Genomic DNA, 18,785 nt, shown 5'->3' with positions numbered 1-18,785 from the left:
TATACAAGTATTTTAATTTTTTAAATTTTATTTGAGAGCAAGCGAGTGAGCTGAGGAGAGAGGGGGCTGAGGGACAGAGAGAGAGAGAGAAAGAAATCTTAAGCAGGCTCCACATTCATCATAGATCCTAACCCAGGGCTCGATCGCAGCCCTAGGATCATGACCTGAGCCAAAATCAAGAGTCATATGCTCAACTGGCTGAGCCACCTTGGTGCCCTGGAAATAGATTTTATATATACATATTTTTCCTATTTTATTTATTTTAAATTTATTTTTAATTTACATCCAAGTTAGCATATAGTGCAACAATGATTTCAGGAGTAGATTCTTTAATGCCCATTTAGCCCAGTCCCCCTCCCACAATCCCTGTTTGTTCCCTGTATTTGAGTCTTTTACGTTTTGTCCCCCTCCATTTTTATATTATTTTTGCTTCCCTTCCCTTATGATCATCTGTTTTGTATCTTAAATTCCTCATATGAGTGAAGTCATACGATACTTGTCTTTCTCTGATTAATTTTGCTTAGCATAATACCCTCTAGTTCCTTCCATGTAGTTGCAAATGGCAAGATTTCATTCTTTTTGATTGCCGAGTAATACTCCATTGTATATACAGACCACATCTTTATCTGTTTATCCATCGATGGACATTTGGGCTCTTTCCTTACTTTGGCTATTGTTAGAGTATATTTTTAACATAAATATTATTACTCAGGCGCCTGGGTTGCTCAGTTGGATGAGCATCTGACTTTGGCTCAGGTCATGATCTCATGGTTCATGTGTTCGAGCCCCGCGTCGGTGTCTGTGCTGTCGGCTTAGAGCCTGGAACCTGCTTCCGATTCTGTGTCTGCCTCTCCCCCACTTGTGCGCGCGTGCGCACTCTCTCTCTCTCTCTCTCTCTCTCTAAAGTAAACAAACATTAAAAAAATAAAAATGTTATTATTCACTGAATAGTTGGCCACTCAATTTAAAAATAACTGTGAGTGAAACAAATACAAAATTTGTGTATTGAGACATAGCTAAAACTATTTTTCTGTACTTAAGGACTGTTTTAGGAAAAGTGGAAATAAAAACTGAACATGCTTTAAAAATATTTTTATTTGGGAATAATTTTAAACTAAAATCAAAGTTGCAGGAAAAAGAATAGAATTTAAAAGTTTCTCTTCTACCAGGTTTTATCCAGTGCCAGTATTTTGCTACCCTCCTTTCTCCCTCTCCTTTGCTTCTCCTGTTCCTTTTCTCACTCACCTAAAATGGCCTCTACCATTGGAGGGCCATTTACATACATAATGACCCATTTGCTGTAAATATCAAGAATAAGGATAGCTTCTAGGGCGTCTGGGTGGCTCAATCAGTTAAGCCGTCGACTTTGACTCAGGTCACGATCTCACCGCTGGTGGGTTCAAGCCCCGCATGGAGCTCTCTGCTGACAGCTCAGAGCCTGGAGCCTGCTTCACATTCTGTGCCTTTCCCTCTCTAACGCCCACCACCATGTCCCGCATTCTGTGTGTGTCTGTCTGTCTGTCTCTCTCTCTGAGAATTAAATAAACGTTATAAAAAAAAAAAAAAAAAAAGAATAAGGATAGCTTCTTAAATATGTACAGAACTCAACTTCAGTAAATTTAACATTGATAAAATAATCCTGTCCTCCATATTTTAAACTTGTCAGTCGATCCCATCATGTGCTTTATAGCATCTCCCCTCTATAGGACAGAATCCAGTATGGGATGATATATCATATTTGTCATTTCTCTTTAGTTTTCTTTAATCTGGAATATTTATAGACTCTTTTATTACATTGTCATTTTTGAAGAATACATTTTTTCTGGCATTGTGAGATCTGGGTATGCTTTAAAACCTTAATATTAAGCCACTATTAATCAAAGATATTTTAAGCTCTGGGGCACCTGGGTGGCTCAGTTGATTAAGCGTCCGACTTCGGGTCAGGTCATGATCTTGCAGTTCGTGAATTCGAGCCCCATGTCAGGCTCGGTGCTGACAGCTCAGAGCCTGGAGGCTGCTTCGGATTCTGTGTCTCCCCCTCTCTCTGTCCCTCCCCTGCTCACGCTCTGTTTCTCTGTCTTTCCCCAAAATTAAGTAAACATTAAAAAATTGTTAAAAAAAAAAGGCATTTTAAGTACTTTACTCTCCTTTACTTTAGCTTAATGTTGTGAGGAGAAAAAGACTCTTGGAAACCTCTCTCTGCCTTTCAGCTTTGATTTTACATTTTACTACCAAACTTCTAGGTAGAATGAATTTTATTGGTATTTAATTCATACCTACAGTATCTGTACAGGTGATGTCATAATCTAGAACTCTTGGTTAGTGATTATGTGGTTTTGATTTTTTAAAAGCTATGCTTTTTTAAGTTTCATTAGCATCCTGTATGAAATTTTGCATTTTTGTCTCCTCTCTCTCTGTAGTATTGTGCCACCTAGTGGAAATTTATGTCCTTCAGTATATGTCTAAAAATCTAGATGGAATGCAAGATGCATTTTAACATACTGAGAAAAAGGTTGGAAAATTCGAACTTCTTGATTGACTTGGAATTCTTTAGAACAAGGATTGTCTTCCTAAATAAGAATTTAGGACAAATAAAATTCTTTGTACGTGAAGGTTTAGTAGAGGTCTTAAAATTATGAGCTGCTGACTGTTAAAACACTGTTACTGTTTCAACAAGAAACACCCTACGTGGGGTGGGGTGCCTGGGTGGCTCAGTCGGGTAAGCGTCTGACTTCAGCTCAGGTCATGATCTCGCGGTTCATGGGTTCGAGCCCCACATCGGGCTCTGTGCTGACAGCTCAGAGACTGAAACCTGCTTCAGATTCTGTGCCCCCCCCCACCCTTCCCCCCACTTGCGCATGCGCGCTCTCTCTCTCTCTCTCTCAAAAATAAACATTAAAAAAAAAAAAATAAAGAAACACCCTTCGTTATTTTCATCATTGAAACCTTAACCAAAACATTATATTTCCATCAGTCGTTACTAAAATGATTGTTGCTATTTAGATACCCTGAAAATCCCCCCCCCCCCCCCCCCCCCCCACTTTTCATTGTGCATCTACTCTCCAGGCCTCATGTAGTGGGGCTTACAGATTATTTACATGCTCTAAGATTAGTTTTGAAGTCATAGAAGAAAAACACAGTGGGTAATAAATATTAATGAAATAGTTTAAAGGAAAGCAATGTGCTACATTGAAAATAGCCTGAAAAAAAATGTAGACATGTATCATTTGAAGACTCCTTACCAAGTGACAGGATAATCTCTAATTTGTCCTTAGTTGGGTATAAATAAAACTCAGGATTTCTTTCTTATTTTCCATTTTTTTTTATTTGAGAGAGAATGAATGAATGAATAAATGAATGAATGAGTCTTGAGCAGGCTCCACGCTCAGAGCAGAGCACAAAATGGATGGGGCTCCATCCCACGACCCTGGGATCATGACCTGAGCCAAAATCAGGAGTCTGATTCTCAACCGAGTGAGCCACCCAGGCACCCCTAGGATTTTTTTTTTTTTTTTTGAGATTTTATTTTTAAGTAATCTCCACACCTAAGGTGGAGCTTGAACTTGGGACCCCAAGATCAAGAGTTGCATGCTCTACTGACTGAGCCAGCCAGGCACCCCAGGATTTTATCACTTGGAAAAAGTTGATGGTCTCTTTTTCTTGTTATTAAATATGAAGAAGATGCCTTCCTCATCCTTTGAAGTATTCAGAGTATTCAACATACACATTTTTTTTTTTTTAATTTTTTTTTTCAACGTTTATTTATTTTTGGGACAGAGAGAGACAGAGCATGAACGGGGGAGGGGCAGAGAGAGAGGGAGACACAGAATCGGAAACAGGCTCCAGGCTCTGAGCCATCAGCCCAGAGCCTGACGCGGGGCTCGAACTCACGGACCGCGAGATCGTGACCTGGCTGAAGTCGGACGCTTAACCGACTGCGCCACCCAGGCGCCCCTCAACATACACATTTTTAGTGGGACTTGAGAAACATTTTAGTCTTGGGGTTTGACATTCTGCAGAATTAAACTAGAATATGAACTTTTGACGTTGTCTTCAGGGTACTCATTTATAATTAAGAATATTAAGACTTACCTAACCATTTAGGGAAAGTAGTTCTGAATTATAAGATTCAACCATTCAAGCATACAACATGGGTATTTTACAATGTTTTCATCTTATCATCATTCTTTCTTAGTTGCTGATGTATAGTCACAATGAGCGGATTAGGAGAAAACTCCTTGGATCCACTGGCCCCTGATTCACGAAAACGCAAATTGCCATGTGATACTCCAGGACAGGGGTAGGTCGTTTATTTCCTGATCCTTCATCAAGGTCTCCTCCCGCTACCATTATTTTTTTGACTTAAAATGAACATTTTAGCTTTCTGTTGTTTAAGTTCTCAGGTAGATTTTTGTCTTTGCTTAAATAATATGATTTTGCTTTGAATTAAGTAGAATGGCTCAGTGATCAGATAGACATCCTTATGATATAATAGAAATCTTATTGGTGATTCAGATAAAAGTTAGTTAGTCCAATAACTAACACTTTTGAGGTAGTGTGAGGCATTTTTTAGTGAAAGAGGTAGGTAGGAGTCAGGAATAGAGCATCAAGATTGTTGCAAATCAGATTACTCTTTAAATTCCTGTAAGAAGATGTTGTAAGTTGATATTTTAGCCTTTGTGAAGTTTCATCGTCCTTTTCCTGAATAAAGTTTGCAGTTTAAAAAATAGAAATCTAATATTTCATGCAATGTTACGCTAGCCTTTTTAGTATTTGCCAAGGTCACTATGACTTGAGTTTTAATGTGATTCTTACAAAGTAAAAAATGGCTTATAAGCCTTATGTAAAACCTTGTCATTAATAAGTAGCTAACACTCTTTTTGTTATTATTTGTTGTTTTACTGTCTCTTTGATGTAAAGACTGTGTATCCTTATTTTCTGCATGGTCAGAGGCTAAGTGTCCCCAAGGCCACCAGGCTAACCAAAAGGTGGACTTGAATTAGGTTTGCCTGAATTTCTGCTGTATTGTACTTCTTCTCCAAGATGAGTTTTTGATGGTTTCTATTGGCTAAATTTTATTTGCTTATGTATGAAGGTGCTGGTGATTCTGCTCCCAGCGTTTTTTTGTGATAGGTACATTCATGGCCTTCTCTCCCCGCCACACCCCCCCCCCCCCCCCCCCCCCCATCTTCTCTCTCAGTCTTACCTGCAGTGGTGAAAAGTGGAGACGGGAGCAGGAGAGTAAATATATTGAAGAACTGGCTGAACTTATATCTGCTAATCTTAGTGATATTGACAATTTCAATGTCAAACCAGATAAATGTGCAATTTTAAAGGAAACAGTAAGACAGATCCGTCAAATAAAAGAGCAAGGTAATACAAAGTAAGAAAAACACTCCAATCTTTTTAGAAGGAACTTGTTAACTATGTTTACATCCTTTTTGCTACCTTGTTGCTCACGTGTGGACTAGTGGGACCTGTCCTGTGTGGGATTGGACAAATGAGTTGGCCAACTTAGTACTCCTTGAGAAATAGTTAATAGAGAATTAGAAAGAGGCCAGTGTTCTCACCCTGTCCCATGTTAGTTGCCTTTCAGGAAGCCATGGGATAGTACATATAGTAGTGAAAGAAAATTAAGGGTATCTTCTGCCCTCCTGTGTAACTCAAGTTTTAAGATTTAAAAATTGCAGAATTGGTTTCTTATTAGGAAATGTTGTATATGTGCATATGTATGCGTGTGCGTGCGTGCGTGTGTGCATGTGTGTGTGTGTGTGTTCGTGTTCTGGGGACTGTTTGGAGGTGAATTTGATCTGTAACTGATATTTGTGATGTTTGTAGTATTGTCTTCTGTCTTTTCAGGAAAAGCCATTTCCAATGATGATGATGTTCAGAAAGCTGATGTATCTTCTACGGGGCAGGGAGTAATTGATAAAGATTCCTTAGGGCCACTTTTACTTCAGGCAAGTATATTATACTTGTGAGGAATTTTTAAGACTTAAGAATATGCTTTTTGTGACGTGCTTAAACATTGTTTTGTAAGTAGTTGTCCTCAATAGGTATGATTTGCCTATAGCATGTTTCTCTCCCTGTAAAGCAGGAGACGGGAACAGAGAGGAGGCTCTTCATAAAGTGCAACTATTAACTTTTTTTTGTTTCAACTAGTTCACTTCAAGTATTTCTCAGTTGCTCCGTTCAGTTCTTTGTAAATTCTCATTAGGGAGTGGGGTGGCTCCTGTAACTTGATTTCGTATCAAATGGAAAACCAAGAAGTGCTAAGGATATTTCATTTTTAAAAACTCTTTTCAAGATGTAATTCTTCAAACATTAGATTAGACATTCATTCAGATTTTATGTTGGCTGTATTTATCTTTTTTCCCTCAAATTCTTTTTATTTTTAATTCTTTAAATACAATCCTATGGTAATTGTGCTGTGTGAATAGAAATGGCTAAGTGGCAGCTAATAGTTGTTTGCAGTGGTTGTTAAATCACTAGTAGTTGTAAAAAATTCTGTTTAGTGCTAAGGCTGGTGCCTTTAATTGGTGAAGACTGCCATGACAAAATATCATAGATTAGGTGGCTTAAACAACAGGACTTTATTTTTAAAGTTCTGGAGGCTAGAAGTCCAAGGTCAAGGTATTGGCATGCTTGGTTTCTCCTGAACCCTCTTTGCTTAGCTTGTGGATGGTTGCCTTTTCCTTGTGTTTTCACATGACCTTTTCTCTGTGTCTGTGCACCCCTCGTATCTGTCTTCTTACCTAGGAACATCAGTCCTATTGGATTGGAGCCTTAGTCTTATGACCTCATTTAACCTTAACCCCATAACCAGGGCCCTGTGTCCAAATATCCGCATATAGCCACATTGAGAGTTAGGGCTTCAACATGTGAATTTGGGTGGGGGATACAGTTCAGTCCATAATAGCCCATATTAACCTATCCCACTTTAGGCATTGGATGGTTTCCTGTTTGTGGTGAATCGTGATGGAAACATTGTATTTGTGTCAGAAAATGTCACACAATACCTGCAATATAAGCAAGAAGACCTGGTTAACACAAGTGTCTACAGTATCTTGCATGAAGAAGACAGAAAGGATTTCCTTAAAAACTTACCGAAATCTACAGGTAGTCTTTTAATGTGTATTTCCTTTCTTAATTTTGTAAACACTAAAAAATAAGGTTTATTTTTGAAGGAAGGGGGCAAGTTGGGGAGGGGCAGAGAGAGAAGGAGACAGAGGATCCGAAGCAGAGCACAGAGCCCCATGTGGGGCTCGAACTCATGAACTGTGAGATCATGACCTTGAGCCGAAGTTGGATGCTTAACTGACTGAGTCACCTAGGCACCCCTGAATTGCCAGCTTTTTAAAAAACTTTTTTCAATTTGTTTTCCAAAGTCAATGGAGTTGCCTGGACAAATGAGACCCAGAGACAAAAAAGCCATACTTTTAATTGCCGTATGCTGATGAAAACACCACATGATATTCTGGAAGACATCAACACTAATCCTGAAATGCGCCAGAGATATGAAACAATGCAGTGCTTTGCCCTGTCTCAGCCTCGAGCTATGATGGAGGAAGGGGAAGGTAAGATTGACCACATGTTTGAAATGTTTTTCAGACAGCAGCCAAATTTGTAGTTCTGTGATTTCCATTGTTGTATTCATTGACTGAATTCCATGTCCTTACTTGTCTATTTGAGAGATCTGTCCAAAAGTTAAATGTAATCCTTACCTGGTTGAATTTGTATTGTAGATTTGCAATCCTGTATGATCTGTGTAGCACGTCGCATTACTACAGGCGAAAGAGCGTTTCCCTCAAACCCCGAGAGCTTTATTACTAGACATGATCTTTCAGGTAAAAACTTTGTGTATGTGTGTATATACATTTTGTTCATTTGAGAGTTATTATGAAAGTTAACTATTTTTGCAGCCTGCACGCTCATGTAAAAGTACCTATACCCACTGTAGTGAATGCTTTGCGTAGATTATTTCTTACGTTTCTTTCTTTTTTTTTTTTTGAAATTTATTTATTTTAGAGAGAGAAAGAAAGCATGCGGGCGCGGGCGAAGGGCAGAGAGAGGGAGAGACAGAATCCCAAGCAGGCTCTCCATGGTCAGCGCAGAGCCTAAGTGGGGCACAAACTCAAACCGTGAGCCGAGACCAGGAGTCAGATGCTCAACCGAATGAGCCACCCAGCACCCCCATTTCTTATGTTTCTTATGCAACTCTTAAGATTCAGTAAAACCCTTGGCATTTGAGTTGGGTATATTTGACAGTTAAACTCCCTCAAATAAACAAATAAAAAATAAATGTAGAGACACGTAGCTTTCTCTCCCAGTAGCATTTGAAATCAGTATATTTCTGTTCTCTAACTTCAAACCCATTTTTCATAAACAAGTTTTCAAAAATACGATAATTTTAAGAATTACTGGGAGTAATTTTTGATATCAACATGAGCTTCAGACTTGGTCTGCCCTTTTTTGACTATGGGAATAAAGACTTAAAGCCATGGGGCGCCTGGGTGGCGCAGTCAGTTATGCGTCCGACTTCAGCCAGGTCACGATCTCGCGGTCCGTGAGTTCGAGCCCCGCGTCGGGCTCTGGGGTGATGGCTCAGAGCCTGGAGCCTGTTTCCGATTCTGTGTCTCCCTATCTCTCTGCCCCTCCCCCGTTCATGCTCTGTCTCTCTCTGTCCCAAAAATAAATAAACGTTGAAAAAAAAAAAAATTTAATAAAAAAAAAATAAAGACTTAAAGCCAGTATAAGTGATCAAGCGCATAATGAAATTAAATGTAGTTGCATTATTATCTGTATTCACCTTCAGGATTGCTCATGCGATCATCTAACCCTGAATGGTGATGTCAAGGCTTGTCTTGTAGGTGCCATCCCAGAGATGAGGAAGCAGGTCGGGCGGCAGAGATTGAGTTCCTTGCCCAACATTAGATCCTGGGTGGTAAAGAATTTGCAGTTGGGTCTGCCTGATGTCAAAGCCTGTACTGTTTGCTTTGTATGCACCTTGTGGACCTGCAATAAGTAATTTGATAAAATGGAATAGGTTTAAATATACATGGGGTGCCTGGGTGGTGGCCCAGTCAGTTCAGCATCCAACTTTGGCTCAAGTCTCGATCTCATGGTTCGTGAGTTCGAGCCCCACATCAGGTTCTGCCAGTGGAGCCTGCTTGGGATTCTCCCTCCCTCCCTCCATGTGTCTGTCTGTCTCTCTCTCTCTCTCTCTCTCTCTCTCCCTCTCCCTCTCTCCACCCCCCCCCCCCCCACCCCTGCCCTGTGCATACACTCTCTCTATCCCTCTCAAAAATAAACTTGAAAAAAATTTAAATATACGTAACATACCTATAGCTATTACATGTGCATATATATGTATATGTTATGTACACATGCACACATAACAGTATTCTACTCTTAAAAAAAAAAAGCTATTTTTGTAGTTTTCAATCATTTTATGCCAGGCTCAGTTACCTGTCTTGAAGTTGCTTGAGATTAATTTCCACAGATGAAAAAAGTAGCAAAAAAAGTTTTTTGTATACTTAATTGACAGTCTGTTTACACTGATAAATATTATCTTACATAGGAAAAATTTTTTCTTTATTAACTTACTTTGAGATAATCAAACCTGGTGACAGAAATTTTTATGTGAATTTTTACCTTCTAGAGTGGTTCTTACTCTGTACCTATTATGTTTTGGCAGGCTAAATTTTCTCCCTGAATAACAATATTTCACATTTTATAGCTGAAAATACTAAATAGAACATCTTTACTCAAGCAATTTAGTGAATAGAACCTTTAAAATTATCTCATTAATGTCTCCTCTTATTATAAAAGGTAGAAGTTACCAGGCAGGCAAAGTGAAATCCTTTTGTCTGGTTCACATCTGAGAGCCATCTCACCATAGCCGGCATTTTCTAGTTGCTGTCTCTCCTTTCATAGGAGGTTTCTTGCCCTCCACAGAATACTTATTTTGGACTCTGGAGAGATTTTATTCTCTGTCCCAGATGTGAACTTTTTCTGAGCATCTATTTTGTGTTTGTCATCTGGGTGTCAGAGCTGAGCTCAGAGGAGGGGTTGAGGACAGGCCATCTTTATTCTGGGCACAGCACGCAAACGTTTACTCTTCCCCTGCAGTGCATTTGTCACTTCTCCCTAGGTGGGACATCCCCCCCCCCCCCCCGTTAAGATTTTTTTAATATGTCATGAAGGGTCTGGATTTTACACAGATTCTTAACTGGGGACTCTGTCCATGAGCTCATCCACTGTTAGTACCTTTCTCATCCCCAGCAGCTTTTTCAGAACCATCTTACACCGTGTGTTTTCCCAATCCAAACCTGATTTTCTTCAGCATTTTTACTTTTCTGACAAACCCATCATGGACAGGGTAAATAGATTGGAAAGCCTTTTCTGTATCTTTCCCAGTCTGTCAGAGATCAAGTCATTAACCACTCCTTTTAAGTCATTTGTCTGCCCCTCTTGGGTCAGGATTTCCATCACCTTCCCAATTTGGTGGGCCTGTTAGTGCCAAGCATAAGAGGTTGTCTGGGTCTGAGTATTGCCTTTTCAGTAAGGCATATGTGGAACAGGCAGAAACAACCATTGATTTCTTGATATCAACATGAGCTTTCAGTCATAGTCTGGCTCTTTTTGCCGTGGAGCACATTTTGTCTTGGGCATCCATGTCCCGAATGTTGATCTCACGGTTTTTGCCCAGTGCATCCTCAGTAATTATTTTGAATTTTTAAAATGTGACTTCAACATTCTGGGGACCAGTAAGGCTCACTTCAGAAGCACAGTTCTTGAGGCCATCAGAGACCATTGTGGTCCGTCGACAGAGTTCTTATGACTGATGTTGTCTGAACATTCCTTTCACTGAACATAGCGGGTGCTTTCTCCTCATATTGCTCTTTCTTCGACAATGGATCAACTCTTTTCTTCTTGGCTCCTTTTGCCACATTTTGTTAGGTGTGTATTCTTGCCAATGTTTATTCTTGTCCTAATACTGCTCAGAAAGTGTTGAAAGGCCTAGCCATTTTTTTAAAGGGCCATCTTCATAAAACCTTTAATTTTGTAGTGTTTTTGAGTCGTATAAATTTTGTCTCTCTAGTGTATTTGATGTTAAACAAAAGTTGTCAGAAACTTCCAGACTGGTAGAAATGAGTATTTGGTTAACCTTCCTGGTTTAGATTTTAAGTGTCCAAAGATGCAGTCACCTCTCAGATGAAAAGAATTGTCCCTGCTAGCTGTGTAGGTAGGTATTTTCATAGCTGCAGGGACAGACTATCTTCAGAAGAACAATTTTACTGGTAGGTGGTATTTTTTTCCTTTAAGTGAAAATGAACCTAAGGTTATGTGGCCGTGTTCTATTCTGTGCATTCAGAAAGTGAAAGGAGTTCTGTGATACTCTGTACAGGAGGACATTTAATGTAAGAATGTCCTGTAGGACTGTGTCCTTAAAAATAAAAGCCCTGGATCTAGCAGAGTAAGCAGAGCAAAGATTTGGTGTCTTTATTTGAATCTTCAGAGCTAAGCCATGCGGTCAGCGTGCAACCAGTAAATACTTGTGGGTTGGATTTAACTCTTTATTTTCTGTTTAATAGGAAAAGTTGTCAATATAGATACAAATTCACTGAGATCTTCCATGAGGCCTGGCTTTGAAGATATTATCCGAAGGTGTATCCAGAGGTTTTTTAGTCTTAATGATGGTCAGTCGTGGTCCCAGAAACGTCACTATCAAGAAGGTAAAGAATTCTGAGGTTGATTCTTGGTCTTGTTTGTTTTTGTGTTTGTATATAGCATAAAGTACGTACAAGGCTGTAGTTGCTGTTCTGTGCATGTGGGGCAGGAATTCTTGTAGCCTGCTTGTAATTTTGGTGCAGGTCCAGTCTTTTCCCTGGATTTTGAAAATGTGGCACTTGAAGTAGACTTCCTTTCTCTCCTCTCTTACATGTGTCTGTTTTGCCAACTGTAGTCGCTAGTAATGGTGTATTTTCCCCAACAGCTTATATCCATGGCCATGCAGAAACCCCGGTGTATAGATTCTCATTGGCCGACGGAACCATAGTGACTGCACAGACCAAAAGCAAACTCTTCCGAAACCCTGTCACAAATGATCGGCATGGCTTTGTCTCGACCCACTTTCTTCAGAGGTAATGATAGATTCCTGCATCTCCTCACATTAAATGCAGTGGTGTTCTCAGGGTGCCTTATTATTAATGTGAAAAGCAAGATTTAATAGAAAAAGCAGAGCCTTTGGATTTGCTGAAGTGAGTTTAGATTCCTGGGTTATGATATATTTTTTAAGGTTATATTTTTATGTGAAAATGAGGATTTGCTCATTAGTTACTTCCTGGGAAAGCTCGGGAATGGGAAGGCCTAATGGATAAAAGAACTATCTAATGTGACTACCGCTGTTCCCTTTCATTTCTGATGATGTGTTACATTGCTTCCAGGGATTGCATTTAAAATTTGAAAGTAGACTCTAAGCAAAACTGAGAGTTACTCTTGTTGTTGCTAGTGGTAAGTGAGCAACACGTGGAAAAGCAGGATATTTACCCATTAACGATCTTGCATAATTTGCAGGTACCTCCAGGTTAGCCCCTAGATGTGTGGCGACTCTAGTAAAGTCCCGCCGAGATTCCAGTTAGTGTAACTGTTGGTCCTCAGTGCTGTGGTGGTGGTCACTCCTAGATTTTGTGGCATATTAAAAAGTATTTCACTGGGCTCGTCATAACTGATCAATATTTAGGTTGGAATTGGTACTAAGTGTTGGAATGGTGCCTAGGAAGTGAAGTTCGTGGCACTTCATCATTTAAAAAAAAATCTTGAGTGTTTTAATGCATGCTTGTAATGTTTAAAAAAAATTTTTTTTTAATGTTTATTTCTGAGAGAGAGACCGAGCACGAGTGGGGGAGGGGCAGAGAGAGAGGGAGACACAGAATCCGAAGCAGGCTCCAGGCTCTCAGCTGTCAGCACAGAGCCCGACACGGGGCTCGAACTCACTGACCACAAGATCATGACCTGAGCTGCAGTTGAACATTTAACCAACTGAGCCACCCAGGCACCCCGCATGCTTGTAATATTTTAGTGAAGGTTTGTCTTCTTTCTTTGCAGGGAACAGAATGGGTATAGACCAAACGCGAATCCTGTTGGACAAGGCATTAGACCTCCAGCAGCTGGATGCAACAGTTCGGTAGGCGGCATGAGCATGTCGCCAAACCAAGGCTTACAGATGCTAAGCGGCAGGCCCTATGGCTTGGCCGACCCCAGCTCCACAGGGCAGATGAGTGGGCCTAGGTATGGGGCTTCCAGCACCATAGCTTCAATGAACGCTGGGCCAGGCATGCAGTCCCCATCTTCCTATCAGAATAGCACCTATGGTCTCAACATGAGTAGCCCCCCACACGGGAGCCCTGGCCTTGGCTCCAACCAGCAGAACATCATGATTTCTCCTCGTAATCGTGGGAGTCCAAAGATGGCCTCACACCAGTTTTCTCCTGTTGCAGGTATTTGTGTTGGCATTTCCGTTTCTTTAGTTTTTACTCTTCAGTAATCCTTCTCTTTTTATTCTGCTGCAGTTCTTGTAAAGTCAGTTCATTTTATAATAGAGTTAAGTGGCATTTTGTTACAGCATCTGATAGTCTTAATTGTTGCCTTAATTTTTCTCCACATCCAGGTGTGCACTCGCCCATGGGATCTTCTGGAAATACTGGGAGCCACAGCTTTTCTAGTAGCTCTCTGAGTGCTCTTCAAGCTATCAGTGAGGGTGTGGGGACTTCTCTTTTATCCACTCTGTCTTCACCAGGCCCCAAACTGGATAACTCTCCCAATATGAATATAAGCCAGCCAAGTAAAGTGAACAGTCAGGATTCCAAGAGTCCCCTGGGCTTGTATTGTGATCAGAATCCAGTGGAGAGTTCAATGTGTCAGTCAAATAGCAGGGATCACCTCAGTGACAAAGAAAGTAAGGAGAGCAGTATCGAAGGGTCAGAGAATCAGAGGGGTCCTCTGGAAAGCAAAGGTCATAAAAAATTACTGCAGTTACTTACCTGTTCTTCTGATGATCGGGGCCATTCCTCTTTGACCAACTCCCCCCTGGATTCAAGTTGTAAAGACTCTTCCATTAGTGTCACCAGCCCCTCTGGGGTCTCTTCTTCGACCTCTGGAGGAGTGTCCTCCACATCCAATATGCACGGGTCACTGCTGCAGGAGAAACACCGGATCCTGCACAAGTTGCTGCAGAATGGGAATTCACCCGCAGAAGTAGCCAAGATTACCGCAGAAGCCACGGGGAAAGACACCGGTAGTGCAGCGTCTGGTGTGGAAGGAAGCGTCAAGCAGGAGCAACTGAGTCCTAAGAAGAAGGAGAATAATGCACTTCTTAGATACCTGCTGGACAGGGATGATCCCAGTGATCCGCTCTCTAAAGAACTGCAGCCCAAAGTGGAAGGAGTGGACAATAAAGGGAGTCAGTGCAGCAGCTCCGCCGTTCCTAGCTCGAGTCAAGAGAAAGACTCTAAAATTAAGACAGAAACAAATGAAGAGGTAATTTGTTCTATTTTCCAGCTTAGTCATCGTGGTTAATCCTTGCATTTCTGTGTTAGAAAGACAGTATGTTACGTGCAAAAGCTTATCTTCTATTTTAGGTTTATGTGATGGAAGTCATTCTTGAGCTGTCGGTTCTTTGTCATTCTTTTGGGCATTGTGAAGTGTAATGTGACGCAATTTGGAAATAACCAGATGTGGGTGTTTTAAAATGTGACTATAACTTGAACCAGTTAGTAGAGAATTTGAAAATTTTCATGGAGGTTTTGTTGTTGGAATGAGAAGGTTGGGTCATGTAATGGTATAGTAGAAAGAAATGGGGGGGAGAACTTAATGCGTTAAGTAACAGAATTTTGATTTTTACCTAAAATCATGTTTCCCTCTGTACATGATCTCATTCCGTATAAGCGTTTGTCAAACTCTGACTCCTCTGGGAGGTGTTAATATGCACCTGAGAAAATTAAAGTCTTGGGGAAGTCTTGCTGTTTGGATGTCTATTTAATTTTTGTTTAACCTAGTGCTCCAAATTTATGGACCAAGAGCTCTTTTTATTTTTATTTTATTAAAAAAATTTTTTTAATGTTTATTTATATTTGAGAGATAGAGACAGAGTGTGAACAGGGGAGGGATAGAGAGAGAAGGAGACAGAATGTGAAGCAGGCTTCAGGCTGTGAACTGTCAGCACAGAGCCCGATGCGGGGCTTGAACCCATAAACCTGGAAATCATGACCTGAGCCGAAGTCAGATGCTTAACTGACTGAGCCACCCAGGCACCGCCCCCCTTCCCCCCCCCCCCCCCCCCCTCCCCGAGCCCTTTTTAAAGCATGCCTGTGAATCTTTTGTTGAATGTCAGCTTGTTGCCTTTGTTACTAATCATACTTGTTTTGGAAGGTATGTATAGAAGCAGGCCTCTCTGTCAGCTGATGATCCTGAGTAACACTAGCTCGAAAATACCTACGGTTTGAGAATTAAAGTTCTAGTGCAGATTTAAAAATGCCCCTGTTGAAAGCACTTCCAAACCCAGAGATTTATTTCAGTAGTTAAAACTATTCTTCATTTCAAGGAAGAAGATTTAGGGTGGGGGTCTTAGTAAGCTAGCCTTTAAGTTGGGCGTTATCATTTCCGGTAACTTGTATTTTACTTGTTCCCGTTTCATTTGTGTTCTTCTGATGAATGTGTATGCGTATATATCTAGTAATGCACACAGGTTAATTAAAAAAAACTTTTTTTCCCCCCAGGGATCTGGAGATTTGGATAATCTAGATGCTATTCTTGGTGATCTGACTAGTTCTGACTTCTACAATAATTCCGTATCCACAAATGGTAGTAATCTTGGAACCAAGCAGCAGATGTTTCAGGGAACTAATTCTCTGGGTAAGAAAGAACTAGGTTTTATTCTTGCTGCCTTTTTAACGTTTCTTCACACTTGTATGTATAGTTAACCCTTGAACAACACAGGTTTGAACAGCACGTGTTTATTTACACACGTGTATTTTTTAAAAATAAATACAGTACAGTACTATAAACATTTTCTCATGGTTTTCTTAATGTTTTCTCCATTTTATTATGAGAGTGCAGTATATAATACATATGACATACAAAATGTATGTTAATTGACTTATCAAAGTGTTTTGGTCAAAGTAGATAATTAGTAGTAAGTTTTTGGGGAATCAGAAGTTGTATGGATTTTTTACTGTGTTGGGGGCTTGGTGCCCCTAAGCCCTGTGTTGTTCAAGAGTCAGCTGTGCTCTTACACTAAGATTGGAATCTACACATTTTTTTTAAGAGAAAGAGGGCAAGCATGTGTGTGTGCGAGCAGTGAGGAGGGGCGGAGAGAGAATCTTAAGCAGCTTTATGCTCAGTGTGACGCAGGGCTCAATGTCATGACCCTGAGGTCGTGGCCCGAGTTGATGTCAAGACACTCAACCAGCTGAGCCACCCAGGTGCCCCTAATTAGCATTTGTAAACTTCAAAATGCATACTCTACCTCTCAGTTTTGAATACTAATTCATAGTGCATATGTTTTAAAAAGCTTTCTGGACGTTTTTCTATTTTTTAAAATTTCCTGTTTCTAATTAATATACCAGTAATCCTGGAACTTTTAGGAAAATGTTCATCATTGGTTGCTCCAGATGAGTACCAGGTACCTGAGCATCTATTTTTGTGAGGCTTAGAGACTTAAATTAAAAAGCAACTAAAACTGTAGGTAGAAGCCTGTCCTGTGACATTTATGGAACCTGGTTATCTAGCTGGGAGACTTCTTTAGTGTTTGCTGATTCTCCCTCAGCCTCTCTTCCACAGCTATGTGGTTTCCTCATTCATCAGTTTAACGAGGGTATATTACAGGTATCGATCAAAAAAGAATAATTCACAGTTATCAGGAATGGTGATTATTCATTTTCGATGGCACTGTTTCCTAAACTAAAATGGATAGATCAATCAAATGGATTGGAAACAGTAAAAAGTTAGGAAATTTTGTATTTCATTCCTTGTTTGACTAGAGGGCAACTTACCTGGTTATATTTAATTACAAAATTTTAAATAGAATCCACTTAAGTTCCCTTAGGGAAGAACCTCTGGCAGTTTGAATGTTGCTAGCAGTTGTAATATTAAGCGAAGCAGAACACAAATGACCGTATCAGGCTGCAGAACGATGCCCTAGTACAGCAGCCAGTGCTGGGACCCTTGTTTTCTACTGGATTTGGAATACGGGGTTTTTGTTGTTGTTGTCGTCGTCGTCGTCTTCTCCTCCTCCTCCTCCTCCTCCTCCTCCTCCTCCTCCTTTGTGTGTGTGTGTGTGTGTGTGTTTAGTGTTTAGTGTTTATTTTGGTAAGAGACAGTCTTGTGTGGGTGGTGTTGGTATTGATGTGTTGTCCTTGATTACTTATGTACTGAATTGTCAGAGGACATTTTGTATTGTGTATCTGTGTTTCAGGTTTGAGGAGCCCACAGTCTGTGCAGTCCATTCGTCCTCCGTATAACCGAGCGGTGTCTCTAGATAGCCCTGTTTCTGTTGGCTCGAGTCCTCCAGTAAAGAATATCAGTGCTTTCCCCATGTTACCAAAGCAGCCCATGTTGGGTGGGAATCCAAGAATGATGGATAGTCAGGAAAACTATGGCTCAACTATGGGTATGTTATTTCTCATAAGTATTTATGATTCAACTTTTCTTTTGGGAAAAGCAAATTTAGAATACTTAAAGCCATTTAAATAATTGGGATTAAGTAATAGGTTTATGAGTAACAGTAGCACAGTAGTTCTTTCATAAGTCTCCTTAATTTATTCTATGGCCTGGTTATTTAAGCTCTTTAAAAAATATTTATTTATTTTGAGAGAAAGCGAGAGAGAGACAGAGAGATTATGAGAATGTGTGCATGTGAGACACGAGCAAGTGGGGGAGGGGCAGAGAGAGGGAGAGAGAGGATCCCAAGCAGGCTCTGTGCTGAGAGCACAGATCCCGATGTGGGTTTTGATCCCATGAACTATGAGATCATGACCTGAGCTGAAATTCGCCTAATGCTTAACCAAACTAGCCACCCGGGCGCCCCTGGCTATTTAAACTCTTAAGGAAGCTTTCGGTCTGAGACCTTTTCTAACTTGTAATGAATACATGGCAACAGTTGCCTATCAAAATATGTCTTTATTTATTTATTTATTTAAAGTTTAATTTTAATTTTATTTTTTTTTAACGTTTATTAATTTTTGAGACAGAGAGAGAGCATGAACGGGGGAGGGGCAGAGAGAGACAGGGAGACACAGAATCGGAAGCAGGCTCCAGGCTCTGAGCTATCAGCCCAGAGCCTGACGTGGGGCTCGAACTCACGGACCGTGAGATCGTGACCTCAGCTGAAGTCGGACGCTTAACCGACTGAGCCACCCAGGCGCCCCTCAAAAAATATCTTTAAAAAAATAGTCTTCGGGGCGCCTGGGTGGTGCAGTCGGTTAAGCGTCCGACTTCGGCCAGGTCACGATCTCGCGGTCCGTGAGTTCGAGCCCCACATCAGGCTCTGGGCTGATGGCTCAGAGCCTGGAGCCTGTTTCCGATTCTGTGTCTCCCTCTCTCTCTGCCCCTCCCCCGTTCATGCTCTGTCTCTCTCTGTCCCAAAAAAATAAATAAATAAACGTTGGGGAAAAAATAAATAAATAAATAAATAGTCTTCATAGTTGGCCAGTCCTATTTTTAGGATGGCAAAGCTTTTATTTTATTTTTATTTTTGGTTAAGTTCATGTGTAATGACGGTACTT

General features: G+C 40.6%; 1 protein-coding gene across 15 annotated transcripts in view; it reads left to right on the top strand.

The window, feature by feature from the left end:
- The window catches only part of NCOA3 (nuclear receptor coactivator 3), a 140,431-nt gene that overhangs the window by 104,313 nt on the left and 17,333 nt on the right, over positions 1-18,785 (top strand). For 7 of the 15 annotated variants that reach the window (XM_045444311.1, XM_045444313.1, XM_045444318.1 and 4 more), the window contains 12 exons: positions 4,196-4,300; positions 5,201-5,373; positions 5,860-5,960; positions 6,945-7,119; positions 7,389-7,577; positions 7,746-7,847; positions 11,598-11,738; positions 11,999-12,146; positions 13,111-13,502; positions 13,673-14,541; positions 15,780-15,915; positions 17,477-17,671. In XM_045444311.1, coding sequence (XP_045300267.1) covers positions 4,215-4,300; positions 5,201-5,373; positions 5,860-5,960; positions 6,945-7,119; positions 7,389-7,577; positions 7,746-7,847; positions 11,598-11,738; positions 11,999-12,146; positions 13,111-13,502; positions 13,673-14,541; positions 15,780-15,915; positions 17,477-17,671 — 2,707 coding nt within the window. In that variant the 5' untranslated portion in view covers positions 4,196-4,214. Of the gene's footprint in view, positions 1-4,195; positions 4,301-5,200; positions 5,384-5,859; positions 5,961-6,944; positions 7,120-7,388; positions 7,578-7,745; positions 7,848-11,597; positions 11,739-11,998; positions 12,147-13,110; positions 13,503-13,672; positions 14,542-15,779; positions 15,916-17,473; positions 17,672-18,785 lie in introns of those variants that run through there. The other 8 variants (XM_045444317.1, XM_045444315.1, XM_045444312.1 and 5 more) reach the window with 2 other exon arrangements.

The sequence above is a fragment of the Leopardus geoffroyi genome, chromosome A3, assembly GCF_018350155.1.
Source record: "Leopardus geoffroyi isolate Oge1 chromosome A3, O.geoffroyi_Oge1_pat1.0, whole genome shotgun sequence".
NCBI classification, from domain to species: Eukaryota; Metazoa; Chordata; class Mammalia; order Carnivora; family Felidae; genus Leopardus; species Leopardus geoffroyi.
Note: the sequence above shows the minus strand (reverse complement) of the source record. Positions and strands in the feature narration are given on the sequence as shown.